Raw genomic sequence first — 17,330 nt, 5'->3', positions numbered from 1 at the left:
CATAAATTCAAGAATATATAAGAAGATAAAAGCAAAAATAAACTAGTATTTTTATACTTTCATTAACTTTCAGAGCATGATAGATCAAGTTAATCAAAAAATCATAAGTAAGGAAGAGAAGACCCAACCAGAAGGAGCAGTAAAGTAGATTTTAGACAGACTTTTTTTCCTTGGGCTCCAGAATAACTGAATGGTGACTACAGCCATGAAATTAAAAGATGCTTGCTACTTGGAAGAAAAGTTCTGACAAACCTAGACAGCATATTCAAAAGCAAAGACATCACTTTGCCAACAAAGGTATGTACAGTCAAAGTTATGGTTTTCCTAGAAGTCATGTATGGATGTGAGAGTTGGACCATCAAGAAGGCTGAGTGCTGAATTGATGCTTTTGAACTGTGGAGCTGGAGAAGACTCTTGAGAGCCCTTTGGACTGCAAGGAGATCGAACCAGTTAATCCTAAAGGAAATCAATCCTGAATATTCATTGGAAGGACTTAAGCTGAGGCCGAAGTTCTAAAACTTTGGCTACTTGATGCGAAGAGCCAATTCATTAGAAAAGACCATGATGCTGGCAAAGATTGAAGGCAGGAGGAGGAGACGATAGAGGATGAGATGGTTGGAAGGCATCATTCACTCAATGGACATGAGTTTGAGCAAAATTCTGGGAGATAATGAAAGACAAGGGAGCCTAGTGTGCTGCAGTCCATGGGGCTGCGAAGAGTCGGACGTGACCGAGTGACTGAACAACGAAAACAACCTATGCGTATCTTGATATAATAGGATTCACCTCCTTTTCAACTCTCCATGGAACAATTATGAAAACTGGGTTCCAAAGAAAATGTGAATAAATTACAAAAAGGAGAAATAATCCCCAAAATATTCCCTGAACACTATAATAAAAACAAAAATTAAAAAGCAACTTTTTTTACACAGAAAATCTGTAACTCTTGCTTAAACAACTCTGGGGCCCATTTGAAAAATGAGAATGACTCACCCACATCTGCTTCATTGCGGGCATGAGTGTTTATGACAATAATGCACATACACAGGCTTATTTAATGTAGCATTTCTTATTAACCATTACATCCAAAATGTTCCTCTCACCAGAAGTCTCTTTCAGTTCAGTTCAGTTGCTCAGTCGTGTCCGACTCTTTGCGACCCCATGAATCGCAGCACGCCAGGCCTCCCTGTCCATCACCAACTCCCAGAGTTCACTCAGACTCACGTCCATCGAGTCAGTGATGCCATCCAGCCATCTCATCCTCTGTCGTCCCCTTCTCCTCCTGTCCCCAATCCCTCCCAGCATCAGAGTCTTTTCCAATGAGTCAACTCTTCGGATGAGGCAGCCAAAGTATTAGAGTTTAAGTCTCTTTAGAGTTCCTCTATTTTCTCAGTAAAATAAGAAGTAAAGTCATCAACTGAGAGTAATGATGAGGCGTAAACTGTTACAAGTTTTAAGGGAGTGGAAAATATATGAAACAGCCATCTTGGAGAGCTGTAAGAGACAGTGGTGATTATGAACTTAAAACTTGGTAAGTGAGAAGTAAACAGACAAAAGAGGGTGCGGAGAGACTGAAAACTTGACAGGAGGCTCAGTGGACTACTGAGGTAAGGATGAAGAACTACCACTCTGGATCCTCTTCAGAAGTAAGCTGGAAACATCATTAGCACTTGAAGACTAAGATATCTGAAGTGGAAATTACAGGATTCATTGCAGGTACACAGAGTCAAGGGTACCACAGGATGGAAGACAAGATCTTTGGAAGAGAGATCAAAAAAGTTGAGAGGCCAGAAGTATTTAATTGGATGTTAATATACCCGACTAACGTCTGCGGGACACAGATAGTGAGCCAGAAGCTATATTCTTCCAGGAATTAAGCACAGTGACCAAAGGAACAACAGAGGAGTGTAAGAAGAGGTAACAGGTGGTACAGTCTGATGCCATAAGATTCAAAGCTGAGTGATTTCAGGGAGGATGCAGCAAAATCAGGAAATGGCAATAAGAAGTAAAGAGGATACATATACCAATTCTAGCCCAGCTGCACTTTGAGATGAAAAAGAAGAGATCACTTAAAAGGACTGCAGGAGAAATAGTGGAGTATTCAGGAGGGAGTCCTTTCCTGCACATGCAAGCTCTCCTGTTGCTGCTAATGCTGCTGCTGCTTGGAAGTCGCTTCAGTCGTGTCCGACTCCATGAGACCCCAGAGATGGCAGCCCACCAGGCTCCCCGGTCCCTGGGATTCTCCAGGCAAGAACACTGGAGTGGGTTGCCATTTCCTTCTCCAATGCATGAAAGTGAAACGTGAAAGTGAAGTCGCTCAGTCGTGTCAGACTCTTCACAACCCCATGGACCGCAGCCTACCAGGCTCCTCCGCCCATGGGATTTTCCAGGCAAGTTGCTGCTAATAGTGATCTGCAAATGAGTCTTCTCACTGAGACTGCACAAGGACTCTAAATAATTGAATACAGTTATCTATACAAAAAAGGGCCAAAACTTGAGTTCATAATTCTGGCTAGAACTAGAAATGAAGTATGTTCTTGAATCTAAATAGCAACCATAGTATAAACATATTTGTAGACAAATTAAGAAAAAAAAAGCTTACAACTATTTGAAAATGTCATAAAGAATTCAAAGAAATAAAGTACCAAGAAAATAAATTAGAATATTTAAGAGTATAGTAGAGAAAGTCATATATGATTGTCCCAGTCACCTTCACACATCAGATATCATCTTTCATAGAAGCCAAAATACGATTCTTGCGAAGCTTACTTCAGAAGAGTAATACATACACAGAGATACTGCAAAAAGATTATGAGCAAAATCCTGAAAAATGAAAAATCCTGAAGTCATGGAATGCATAGTAAAGATAAATGGGTTAATTTTAGCTCTCAATTCATAAGTAAAATCCAAAGAAATAGCGCCATCTATTGGAACCTCTCATACTTAAAAATACACATTCTCAATCCTTAGAAAATGTGTCTATACTGTAACATTTCCACACATTTAGCTAAGAAGATAAATATTATAGGGTAATATCTAACACAAAATTTAAAAGTTTATATTAAAAAAATACTAATTCTTGGCTTGTAATTCTAATTTCAAATAACTAATCATTTTGATAAATCCAAATTAATATTTTATTAGATAAAAATATTCTTAACCAATAAAAAAAAAAGAGTATAGCTATATGTTCAAAATAACTCACAGATATGGTATTCCTGAATGCTGCTGGTATAACCATATATTGCAGAATATCCAAATATTATGATCATGACAACATCTCTACTATCCAGCTCCATAATGTGTGCGGAGTGTCCCTCCACAGCGTACTGCTGGCCGTGTCCAAGCACGGTGGGCGTTTTCGTGCTCCACGACTGACTGTGTATGTTAAACACCCACAATTCATCTGTGACGTTGCCATCACTTGTTTCAATTCTGCCTCCATACATAAAGATGTTTTCCTGTAAATTAAAAAACATATGTTAATACACCAAATATTTCTATCTTATCAAGATACATGAATTAAAGACTATGTTTAAACATTAAATTTTAGTAACTGCTCACAACATGCATAAGACATAGTTCTTATGTGCAAAAAGTCAAATGGGAACACATGAGCAATGATAATTAAGTCTTTTACTTACAAGATGGGGGGAAAGCCACACTTTCAAAAAGTTACTTTAAGGTGCTCTAATTAAAAATTCTATGATTGATTAAGCATCGTAGTTGTTAAGTCCCTGGTTGTTATATTTGAATTCTACCATCTATTTGTACTACTCTGTGCAGTACAGACATTCACCGTTTTCATCAAGCATTGTTCACCAGAAAAATAGACACATTTCTGTATATTATGTGGGGTACATTTTATTACCACTTCTCATGGCTATGAGCAGATACTTTACAGCACTTATAAATTATAAAAATCATACGGCATTAAATCATATGTGATTGAAATGAATGATATATAAATCATTATTATTTCAATAACCTAGAAAGAGAAAAGAATTTCTTCAACCTAATAAAGAGCACCTAAGAAAAACACAAAGTTAATATTGTATTTAACGATAAAAGGCTGGATGTTTCACCAAGGTCAGTTATAAAGATGCCTGCTTTTTGCCACTTATATTCAACACTGTACTCAAGATTTTTAGCCTGAGCAAATATGCAAAAACTGAATAAAGGCATTCAGATTGGAAAATAAGAGTAAAATATTTCTGTTTGTAGGTTATAGGAATTTGTATATAGAGAATCCTAAGAAATAAAAAAGAATTAGAGTTATTGACTTCAGCAACACTGCAGAATAGAAAATCAATGTACAAAAAAATCAATTTATATTTCTATACACATTCAGTGAACAATCCAAAAATGAAACTTAAGTAAACAATTCAATTTACAAAGCAGCAAAAAGAATAAAATAACTAGGAATAATTTAACAAAAGAAACTCCAAATTTATACTTCAAAAGCTACAAATAATTGTTGAAAGATCTAAATTAATCAAAGACATCTTGTGTTCCTGGATCAGAAGACTTAATATTGTTAAGATTGCAGTACTCTCCAAACTGATCTACAAATTCAATGCAATCTCAGTTAAAATTCCAGATTTGTAGAAGCTGACAAGTTGATTCCAAAAATCATATAGAATTGCAATAGATCCAGAATATTTAAACAACCTTGAAAAAGAAAAAGAAAATTGGAGGGTTAACACTTTTCAACATTAAAACTTTCTACAAAGCAAAAGTAATCAAGATAGCAAGCTACTGGAAAAAATAAACACATAAATCGACATAACTGAGAGTCCAGAAAAAAATCCATATCCTACGGCTAACTGATATTTGACAAAAGTGCCAAGACCATTTGACGAGGAAAGAATAGTCTCTTCAACAAATGATGCTAGGAAAAGAAAGATAGTTACATGCAGAAGGGTGAACCTAATCCTTACTGCACAGAACATACAAAACAACTCAAAATGGATCAAAGACCTAAAAGTAAAAGCCAAAAAGCTATAAAACATTTAGAGAAGATACAAGCTAAATATGCATGACCTTGGATTTGACAACATATTCTTAGATATGACACCAAAATCACACGCAACAAAAGAAAAAGTATATATACTGGATTTCATCAAAGTTAAAAACTTCTGTGCTTCAAAAGACACCACCGAGAAAGTAAAAGCTCACAGAATGGGAAGAAATATTTGCAAATTACGTATCTAATAAGGGACCTGTATCTAGAATAGATAAAGAACTGACACCTCAATAATTTTAAAATGGGGAAAGAACTTAAACAGACATTTCTTCAAAGAAAATACAAATACCCCAAAAAAAATCACATGACTACTAACATTGTTAGTCAACAGTGAAAGGCAAATCAAACATAAAATACCACTTCCTATCCATTAGGATGGCTATAATCAAAAAGGCAGTAACTAGTGTTGGCAAAAATATGTAGACATTGGAACCCTCATACAAAATTGGAAATGATACCAAAAGCACAGGCAAAAAAAGAAAAAAAAACAGGTAAACTGGACTATTTCAAAATTAATACCTGCCCATTAAAGGACACTATCAACAAAGTAAAAAGACAGCCCACAGAATGACAGAAAATATATGCAAATCATATATCCAGTTAGGAGATAAAATCCAGAATATATAAAGAACTCCTACAACTCAACACCAAAAAAAGAGCAAAACTTAAAAACGGGCAAAACACTTTTCATATATGTCTCTTCAGAGAAAGCATACAAATAGCCAATAAGCACTTGAAAAGATGTTCAACATCATAAATCATTAGGGAAATACAAATCAAAATTACATGAGATACTGCTTTACACTCATTAGGAATGTTATTATTTAAAAATAAGAAAGAAAGAAAAATAGAAAATAGTAAGTATTAACAAGGATACGGAGGAATTGGAAACCTTGTGCACTGTTGGTAGGAATATAAAATGGTCAGAGTTTCAGTTTTGCAAGATGAAAAGAGGTGTGGAAATAATGGAAATGACTGTGCAACAATTTTAATGTATAACAATTTGAATTAAGTACTGCCACTAGATGGACTGTATTGTTAAAAATAGGTAAGACGGTAAACTTTGTTATGTTTATTTTATCAAAATTTTTTAAGTGATTGATCTGATGACAAGGTATAAAGTCATGGACAAAAACTCAATCTTCTTTTCTCCCCATGTTCAATGGAGGATAGCATGTTCAATGGAGGAAAATAATATGGCAGTTCTTCAAAAAAAAAATTAAAAATAGAATTACCAATAAATCTAGGAACTCCCCTTCTGACTACCTATCCAAAAGAACAGAAATCAGGGACTTGAACAGATAGTTGTATACTCATGCTCATAGTAGCATTATTGATACTAGCCAGAAAGGGGAAAGCAACCCAAGTACATACTGATGGATGAATGGATAAACAAAATGGATACAGTGGAATATTATTCAGCCTTTAAAAAAGAAGGAAATCCTGACACATGCTACAAGACAGATGTATCTTGAGGACATTGTGGAATAAGTGCCACGTGAAGTGCCAAATTTCACTGCCAAGTAAAATAAGCCAGTCATTTATTAATCATTAAATACTGTGTGATTCCACTCACATAAGGTACCTAGAATAGTCAAACTCACAGAGACAGAAAGCAGAAGGGTGGTTTGCCAGGGGCTGGGAAAGGGGGGAAATGTGGAGTTACTGTATGGGTACAGTTTCAGTTTTGGAAGATGAAAAAAAGTCTGGAAATAATGGAAATGCCAATAATGGAATAATGGAAATTATGAATGGAAATGACCTTCATAATTTGAATGCACTTAATGCCACTAGATAGACTGTATTGTTAAAAATGGGTAAAAATGGTAAACTTTTGGTATGTGTACTTTATCAAAATTTTTTAAGTGACTGATCTGATGACAAGGTATAAAGTCATGAACAAAAAGTCAAGCTTTTCTCCCCATGTTCGATGAAGGATAGCATTAAAATCTATTTTTTTACTAAAATAGTATAAAAAATCTATGACATTTCAAGTTATTGTGATTCATCTTATCTCTTATTTTCATTAAGTATTTGAAATAAATCTGAGATTTAGTATTTTTTTCTCTAAGGCTAATTAAAAAAAAAAAGATTAAAATTTAAAGCAGGATCCATACCTGATACAAAGCAAGAGAATGCCCGTATCTCTGGAGAGGTCCCCTTGATACAGCTCCTACATTCCATATACTGCTTTCTAAATTGTAACTAAAAACAAGAAGAAAATAAATATAACTTGATAAGCTAAGATTCATTTTAGGTTTTTTAATTTGCATATGCTTTCTCTGTATTTAAATATTCATTAAATTCAAAAACAATTACAAATAAACTCATAATTTCATATACCATATTAGAAATTTTTAATAAAGACTCATTCAACATATACCTACTCTAAATTAGGATTCAATCATCTAAATATGTAATATGCATTAACTTGACTAGGTTATTTATTACTGGAATTATTCTGTTCAGCTTAATCATTTGAACCAGTTGATTAACCTAAACAACAGTGAGCTCTTCTACACTTTTAAAGTCATATGGGCCTGTTTGTCGCCTCTTGAAATCTCCAAGCAGCATCTACCTTACTGCTTTTGTCTGGCTCTTTTCTCTGCCTCCAGATAACTGCACCACTAATGTCTGACCTCCTTCAAGTCTGCTCAGTTCTCATCTTTCCCATGAAGCCTACTTTAACCACTGCGTTTATAACTGCAACTCCCTCCTCTTCAGCAGTCCTAATTTGCTTACCGCTGCTATCTATTTTACTATCTATCTATATCTATCTGTGTATATATGTGCATATACATAATACATTTTGTTGCTGTTGTTCAGTGGGTAAGTCATGTCCAACTCTTTGCAACCCCAAGGACTGTAGTCCGCCAGGCTCCTCTGTTCATGGGATTTCCCAGGCAAGAATACTGGAATGAGTTGCTATGCCCTTCTCCAAGGGATTTTCCTGACCCAGGGATCAAACCCGAGTCTCCTGCTTGCCAGGCAGATTCTTTACGACTGAGCCACTTGGGAAGTCCTGTATACTTGTTATCACATTAGTTACTTTTTTCTTCTAATTGTCTATCTTTCCTCACTAACTTCACAAAGATAGGATATTCATCATATCCACTGATATATCCCAAGCTGTTATTGTTCAGTCACAAAGTTATGTTTGACAATTTTGCAACCCTGTGGACTATAGCCTATAAGGCTCCTCTGTCCATGGGATTTCCCAGGCAAAAATACTGGAGTAGACTGCCATTTCCTTCTCTAGGGAATCTTCATGACCCAGGGATTGAACCCACATCTCCTGAATTGCACATGGATTCTTTACCACTGAGCCACCTGAGATGTTCTATATCACAAGAACTAAGCACATAATGCGTTCAAAACGATTTGCTATGCCCATGATTACAAGTTAATTTTCACTGTCAATGAATAAATATTCTGTAAAATACTCTCTAATAGACATTAATACAGAACTTTTATATCATTTACTGAATAATTTGTCTTAAATGTAACATGTACACCTCAATTAAATTCTATTATACAAGATTAATCAACTTATTACTGACACCATCACTTCTAAAAAGCTTTTTAAACATCCTTACCTACAACTAAACTGCCTTCAGAATAATGAAAAAACATTTTCTAACCTGTGAAAACAGCAACAAAGTTACTTCTAATCTTATACCTCTAGTTTACTACAAAACTAAATAAACACTGTAACCAAAAGAAACAGGTTTCAAACAAAAACAAACAATCTATCTGGTTCAAATAGAAAATATATGTTTAGGAGAATATCAGTAAAATTCATCACTTAATTTAAAATGTGCTATTTAACTTGTACAGAATACAAACTTTTAAGATGTCCAAGTTTCCTTGACAACTATACTGTCTTCACAACTCTACTTTGCAAATGCCACAATTTAATCCAAACTTCCACTCTATTTTCACAAACTTTTTGTTTTCATGAATCATAGCTAATTTCCTTTTCTTTTCCACATTTAAATCTCAGTTCCTCAAGTTCTTTGCATATCTTAATAATCCTACCAATTCTCTTTCAGTTCTTTCTACTATATTTTATTTTTCATTTATTGTTACAGGATATTGAAGGATATTGTTATCCTTCATTTATTAAAATGTTTACTCAAAATTCTTCCTTCCTCTCTCCAGAATTTATTTTACACGGTAATTCCAGTCATACTCAATCATAGTTTTAAATCAATCTCCTCTTATATACAGAATTTTTTAATCCCCCAAATTAATAGGGCTAATATATTCAGAAATTAGGGTTTATAGATACAGAATGCCCAGCTAAATCTGAATTTCAAATAAACCACAAATTTTTTGGTATAAGTATGACCCATGCAACACTCAAGACAAAACTGAAAAATAAAATTACAAAAGGCCTACTCTTACTAAAAAAGTATTCACTGTTGATCTGAAATTCAAATATAACTGGGTGTCCTATATATTTATCTGCTAAATACAGCAACCCTTTTGGGGCATACACCATATGGTACACCACCCAAGGTCATTTCCGACTGCTTGATGCCCAAGTTACACCAGTTATTACATATTATGAATGTGACCCCTGAAAACAACACTGATAATCAAATCATTTTTATTTCCTCTTTCATTTTGTTATTGAATAGTTCATAAAATACAATCAACAGCTGAAAAAAATCAGATAAAGCTCGCATTCATGCAACTCTCCTTATCATCCAATCATGCAAGGGACAATCTCCATTAAGTCCACAGTAAATCAATAACCTATTTTACAACACTGGTACCGCTCTACGAATAAAAGTTTGCAAAGTAAATGCAGAGAAAAAGTTTAGGTAAATTAAAATTTGAGGGGGGAAAAAACTGAAATTATTTTTATGTAAGTAATTATACTTCATTCTGAAAAAATAAAAGGTGACCAGGATTCATAAAGGCCAATATAGGCCTGGCCTGGCCTTATTTAAAGCTAATACTTTCTTATTCAGAATTTAACAAAAGCACTGTAGAAAGTTAAAGAAATATCTACAAAGAACAAACATATATGCATAGTGACAAATAACTTTTGGATATACTGAGTTTATACATTCTCAAATCAGTCCCATGCGGAAAACAGATACTATTACAAAGAAAACCATTCATGAATCAGCATAGCAATAAGACATTTAGGATAGTCTTCATTATCCAAAAATACCCAGCTTAAAAAATAGATTGTAAAAATATGGGAAAAAAACTTACTTCAAGACCATTTGAAAAGAACTGTAGTTAAAAGTATATCCACCAATCACCCACATAAATTTCCCATGTAAAACAGCTTTATGGGAAGCCCGACCTACAGAAGGACTGAAGGGTTTAACATTTGGCAGAATCCAGTAAGACTCGGTAGAAGGAACGTTCAAAGAACAATCAGGACCTATGTAAAAGAAAATCAAACAATGCAATGCATTAAACAAAGACCTTAGACTACAGAAATAGAATATATGGGTTAAGGGAATTTAAGAATTCAATGCTCATCATATTAATAAATATACTGTACATAATAAATAGTCTGAAATATAATTTACAGGAAAAACTCTAACAGCAAATGTAATGCTTACAGGAGGAAAAAAAAAATCATATACTCAAATTAGGCTTGAATATGTTCAAATACATATCACAATTTGAAAGAACCCTTTAAATAACATAAATTTCAGATTTATTTTAGTATGCTAATATTGTATTTGAATATTAGAAAGGAAAATGGAAAACAATGTACTCAAACCCCAGTTCAGTCACTGAAAGTGTGACCTTGGGTAAGTCTGTTTACCTCCGCCACCATCAAGCCTTCATCTATAAAACAGAAATACCTCCTAAGGGTTATTATAAATATTTAAGTTTTTTTAAAGAAGAGTGGAAATTAAAGCATTTGTAAATTGTAGCACTTTCTGTTTACAACTGTATTAAAGAAACACAAAAATAAAAATTACATTTTTTCTTAGCAGCATTCTTATTGAACAACCAAAATTGGCATTGGTAGAGAGGCTTACTGTTCATAAACTGAAAAAATTATTATGCATAATTTAAAAAAACTATTAATGAGTAGAGGATAACTTAAATACTACAAGTTGAAAACATTGTCTTTTCCTATCCACATTCACTATGTTGCTCATAAGTCTTGGTTCATCATCTGTAAAATGTAGCCAACTAGGCTAGATCAGTGTTTCTCAAACTTGGAAGGAATGCTCCTAATGGAAATATATTTATTTTCATCAAATTTAAGGGCTCATAAACTATTTTAACTCTAATGAAACTAATAGAAATATATTATGTTCTAAGTTCTTTTATAAATATAAAACTAACATAAGCTTATAAATTATGTTCATAAAAAAGCTTATAAAATCAGTAAAATTAGTATTTGCTTAACATGATGGATGATGTTGTTCTGCTCAAAGTAATTCATTAGACTCCTGTTGGAAATGATATTAATGCTATAGCACCTTTTTTACACAACTTTAAGATACCTGTATTATTTTGACAAAATAATTCTCACGGCACTTTTCCTTCATCTACCATTTACAAACCTTTCTAATTTATAAAATAGACCCTAACATCATTTGACCTCCACGTATCACAAAAGTATCAGTACATTTTATTATTTTTTTTAGCCTATAATATAAGAATACTATTTGGTCCTAACTCAACAGTCAACACAAATGCTGGCACTGCAATCAAGCAGCATTTTTACACAATTATGAAAGTAATGATTTCTTATCAAAAAACATTTTAGATCATCACTGAATCACAAAATTTTAAAACATCCCAACAGACCCTAATTTCAGAAATATTAACCTTTACAGTTTTTATTTGCTTATTTTTTCACTCACCCATGCATTCATTCATTCATCTTCAAAGTCCTTTTCAAGGTTTACATTCTATGAGTCTGTATTTTTCAGGTAAAAATTAGATAGATCACCTCTTTGATAACAAAAAAATCTTTTAAATCAGATACAGAAAAGTATCATTTCTAGGTGAAAAGTCAGTGAACTACAGCTTAGTAACCAAAGAAATTAAGGGAACATGTTCATTTTTTTTTAAGTTAAAATTACAATTCTAAACCACTGAGACCTCTTTTAACTCAGGTTGGCAAAAAACAGTCCATGAGTAAAATCCAACCCAGTACATGTTTTTGTAAATGAAGTTTTGTAAGAACACAGTATGCTCACTCAGTTAAGTATTACTGAAGGCTGCGTTTGCCATACTCGGCAGAGTTGAGCAGTTTCAAGAGAGACCATACAATTCACAAAGCCAAACATACTTCCTATATGGTAGTTACAGAAAAATTTGCCAACCTCTAATTTAACTGAAAAGAAATAAGATCATATGGGCATTATACATAAGTGGTATACCTACTGCTCTGAATGCTAAATGCTGTTTTCTTTAAAAGAAAAATGTAGATTTAAGTCAAGAATAATAAACCAAAATTATAAAATGTTAATAATAGGTTAATCTGGGTAAAGGGCATTTGTATATTCTTTGTACAATCCCTGTTCTTGCAATTTTTCTATAAATTTGAAACTCTTTCTAAATAAAAAGTTAAAAACAAGTCTGCTGCCTAAAGGCACAGAGTTGGAAACAGTCAAATAATACATAGTTTTGCCTGGCAGAGGTTGATAGAGAATAATGGCATGTAAACTTCTTAAGATTTCAAATCAATAACCATGTATGAAGTCCACACTAAAACAAAACAGTTCAGAGCAAGCTTGTGGTAGGCTAAATAATGAGCCCCAAAGATAAAGCAGGTTCTAATCACTAGAATCTATGACTCTTACCTTATCTGGCAAAAGGGACTCTGTAAACATAATTAAGTTAAAGACCTTGAGCTGGGGAGTTATCTTAGACGAACCAAGTGGGCTCTTCATGTAATCACACACGCCTTTCTAAGAGAGATTTGACTACAGAAGGAGAAATCACCAGGACCACTGAAGCAAGATGCTGTGCTCCATGCTTCGGAGATGGAAGAAGGGGAAAAAGCCAAGGAAAGCAGGCATTGCAACTCTACTGCTAGGAAAGTCAAGGATGCAGATTCTTTCTTAAGAACCTCCAGAAGGAGTGTGGCCCTGCCAACACCTTGATTTTGGCTCAGTGAAACCGATTCAGACCTTTAAGTATGTGTTAAGACACCAAAGTGAAAGTGAAAGTTCCTCAGTCATGTCCGACTCTGCGATTCCATGGACTGCCATGGAATTCTCCAGGCCAGAACACTGGAGTGGGTAGCCTTTCCCTTCTCCAGGGTGTTTTCCCAACCCAGGGATCAAACCCAGGTCTCCCGCATTGCAGGCAGATTCTTTACCAGCTGAGCCACAAGGGAAGCCCAAAAACACTGGAGTGGGTAGCCAATCCCTTCTCCAGGGGATCTTCCCGACGCAGGAATAGAGCCGGGGTCTCCTGCATTGCAGGGGAATTCTTTACCAACTGAGCTCTCAGGGAAGCCCCTGTTAAGACAACAAGTTTGTGGTAATTTGTTACAGCTATTGTAGGAAACTAATGCTAATAACTGAACTGACTGAATGTTAATAACTAAAATTTTTGATTTAACTTACTTAAGATAAATATTGTTATTTAGTACAAGAAATCAGACTTTAGAGATTTTAAAAACTTTACTGTGCAATCTGAAATATCTACTTTTCTATGCAAAACAGCAACTTTTTCCTGTCTTTGTTACTACCATATTTTCTGTAACTTCTAGCAGTGATTAGAAGGAATGGTCAACAGCCAAACTCTACAGATTGTCATTATTTTACTCTAAATTAATACATTTATATACAGAATGAAAGATATATGAATATGACTTAAAATTTTAAGGAAAATTAGATGTCTTAATTTGTAGTTTTCTGTACTCTACAACTAAAATGATTAAGAGAGTAAATTTATATACTGAATGTTAGTTTAAAACACAAATAACTATAAAGAATGAATTATACACAAAAAGGCTCCATCACCCATTAAATATCATTTAAGGCCATCCAAGACTCCATTTCATAAAAATACATCCATGAAAAATCCACTACTCTATTATCTGGACACTTATGGAATATCTCTGCATAATTCTCCCTGTATAACTTTCATCAATCAATATGGGAATTTCCTCAAGGTAAGTAGATTACAGCTCTCTTGAAAAAGATGTACTAAACTAGTTCAAGTTACAGTGTGTTTCATAAATATTTAATATGCTACCTTTTCCACGGGTTAATCCAAAGAGCACAAATGAATTTCTAATGATGTAACTTTTGGCACTAGTGACAGGCTGCTGCTGCTGCTAAGTCGCTTCAGTCGTGTCCAACTCTGTGCGACCCCATAGACGGCAGCCCACCAGGCTCCCCCGTCCCTGGGATTCTCCAGGCAAGAACACTGGAGTGGGTTGCCATTTCCTTCTCCAATGCATGAAAGTGAAAAGTGAACGGGAAGTCGCTCAGTCGACTCTTAGCGACCCCATGGACTGCAGCCTACCAGGCTCCTCCGTCCATGGGATTTTCCAGGCAAGAGTACTGGAGTGGGGTGCCATTGAGAGACAAATTTTTGAGGCTATTCTATAACCCAAAGTAGAATTATACTCTGATCCCTCTCAAATTTATATCTCTATCCTTACAATCTCTCTTGAATTCTAGACTCAAAATTAAACTACCTACATATATTGTCACCCTGCTTATTTAACTTATATGCAGAGTACATCATGCAAAATGCCAGGCTGGATGAAGCACAAGCTGGAATCAAGATTGCTGGGAGAAATATTAATAACCTTGGATAAGCAGAGGACAGCACCCTTATGGCAGAAAGCAAAGAAAAACTAAAGAGCCTCTTGATGAAAGTGAAAGGGGAGAGTGAAAACACTGGCTTAAAACTCAACATTCAGAAAACTAAGATCATGGAATCCGGTCCCATCACTTCATAGCAAACAGATGGGGAAACAACGGCAACAGTGACAGACTTTATTTTGGGGGCTCCAAAATCACTGCAGATGGTGACTGCAGCCATGAAATTAAAAGACTCTTGCTCCTTGGAAGAAAAGCTATGACCAACCTAGACAGCATATTAAAAAGCAGAGACATTACTTTACCAACAAAGGTCAGTCTAGTCAAAGCTAAGGTTTTTCCAGTAGTCAAGAATGGATGTGAGAGTTGGGCTATAAAGAAAGCCGAGCGCCGAAGAATTGATGCTATTGAACTGGGGTGTTGGAGAAGACTTTTGAGAGTCCCCTTAAACTACAAGGAGATCCAACCAGTCCATCCTAAAGGAATCAGTCCTGAATATGCATTAGAAGGACTGATGCTGAAGCTGAAACTCCAATACTTTGGCCACCTGATGCAAAGAACCGACTCACTGGAAAAAAACCCTGATGCTGGGAAAGACTGAAGGCAGGAGGAGAAAGGGATGACAGAGGATGAGATGGTTGGATGGCATCACTGATGAGATGGACATGAGTTTGAGTAGGCTCTGGGAGTTGGTGATGGACAGGAAAGCCTGGCGTGCAGCAGTCCATGGGGTCGCAAAGAGTCGGACGCGACTGAATGACTAAGCTGAACTGAACTGACATGACATTTCTACTGGGATGTCTCATAATCATCTCAAACTTAATATGTCCAAACCTAAAATCTTGATGCCCCCCTCCCAAATCTGTTCCTTCACCTGTGTTTACCATCTCAGTAAACAGTACTCTCATTCACCCAGCTGTTCAGGACAAAGATCTTAGAGCTACTGAGTTCTCTTTTTCTCCCATATCCATATCCAACAAATCCTGGACTGACATTCATTAGGTATGTAGGAATGCAGCCTTTCCAACTGTTAAAATCTGGAAATACTTCACTGATACAGTAGATGCTGCAGGTTACCAGGTCTTCCCCTTCCAAGTTACGCTGGCCCCTCTGCAATAATCCAGACTCTTCACAAAAGACAACTGAAGAGGTAATTACCTTACACAGCATGGCTTATCCAGGATCCTGTTGATTGGCTGGTGTCTCAGTGTCTGAACTTTACCAATTATAAACATTTTTAAATTCAATCATCTCTACCAGTCTCTTCACACAGATCCTTTCCTTTACAACTAACATCCTTGTCCAAGCCACCATCCATCTCACCCTGATTACTGAAATAGTCTCCAAACTGGTCTTCTTATTTCTATTCTTCTTCTCTACCTATCACATTCAACTCTCCACAATGCAACCAGAATGATTAAAAATATAAATCTACTCATCAATTCCCTCAAAATCTTTCAATGATTTGCTATCACGCTAAAAATAAAAATCCTAAAGATGGCCTACAACTCCTACATGACTGGCCTCAGTATTCACTTATTGAATGGAAGAATGAAAATGTTCTTAGGATCACAAAAGATTAAAATGAAGTCAAACCTTGCTTTCCCACTTATGAGCCATGAAATCTTGGAAAAATTATTTAACTTTTCTAAACTTCATTTTAATCATGGAGATTATACCTAAAGAACATAGAATCCTGTGTAAATAAAGTAAGATTGAATGAAACTGTACTTAATATTGAATACAACTATGAAAGCTTCATAATAGTAAGCATATTACTATTATGAAGTTTATTCTCTCATTTCAATATACAAGGAAACTAAGTATAATTAAGTCTACAGGCTAAATATGCTAATGAAGCCTAGCATTATTAGGTATTATAAATATACATGCCAAAAGAAAACAGTAAAATTATAACTAAAACATTTCTACAATCACAGGTAAATCCAATTAAGAAATAATTGCAAATGACAAAACCCAGAATAAAGTACTACAAAGTTTTGAAAGTTTTTCCAAAGCAATTCCAGAATTACTGAATTACATTCTTCCTTCCTTCTCTCTTTTGCACTGGAAAAGTTTTTCTAAGGGAATCTATCTCTGATATGATAATGGAAATCAGTACAAAAATTTTACTTGCTTTAGACAAATCTTATAAAATACTTTTTCTTCCATAAAGAATGATACAAATTTAAAGTCTTCAACTGAGTGAAACAGCAATTCCTGGAAGGTCCCCTAACTTTATGAATAGATTTATATACTATCTGCTGATGTTACTAGAAAAACTGTAAGTGCTATATACAAAGATGCAGGATGGAAAATCAAGCAGTAAAATTTTATCTCTCCTAACAACTGACTGGCATTTTAACAGCATGCTTTGATTTCTCAGGAAAAAAAGAATTAGTCTGAATAGAGTTCCTTTATATCATTTTAGAGCAGGAAAAAAAACTGAAAAGTAACCCAGTCAAACAAGAGTTTGGGGGGAAAAAAATCATGCTCCAGAGTTTTAGACTTCTTTTTGATACAGT

General features: G+C 34.9%; 1 protein-coding gene across 7 annotated transcripts in view; it reads right to left on the bottom strand.

Moving 5' to 3' along the window:
- The window catches only part of ATRNL1 (attractin like 1), an 802,849-nt gene that overhangs the window by 730,445 nt on the left and 55,074 nt on the right, over positions 1-17,330 (bottom strand). For all 7 annotated transcript variants that reach the window (XM_061403577.1, XM_061403579.1, XM_061403580.1 and 4 more), the window contains exons 6-8: positions 10,256-10,430; positions 7,144-7,231; positions 3,206-3,461 (exon numbers count right to left, since the gene is read on the bottom strand). In XM_061403577.1, coding sequence (XP_061259561.1) covers positions 3,206-3,461; positions 7,144-7,231; positions 10,256-10,430 — 519 coding nt within the window. The remainder of the gene's footprint in view (positions 1-3,205; positions 3,462-7,143; positions 7,232-10,255; positions 10,431-17,330) is intronic.

Source organism: Bos javanicus, chromosome 26 (genome assembly GCF_032452875.1).
Source record: "Bos javanicus breed banteng chromosome 26, ARS-OSU_banteng_1.0, whole genome shotgun sequence".
Classification (NCBI taxonomy): Eukaryota; Metazoa; Chordata; class Mammalia; order Artiodactyla; family Bovidae; genus Bos; species Bos javanicus.
Note: the sequence above shows the minus strand (reverse complement) of the source record. Positions and strands in the feature narration are given on the sequence as shown.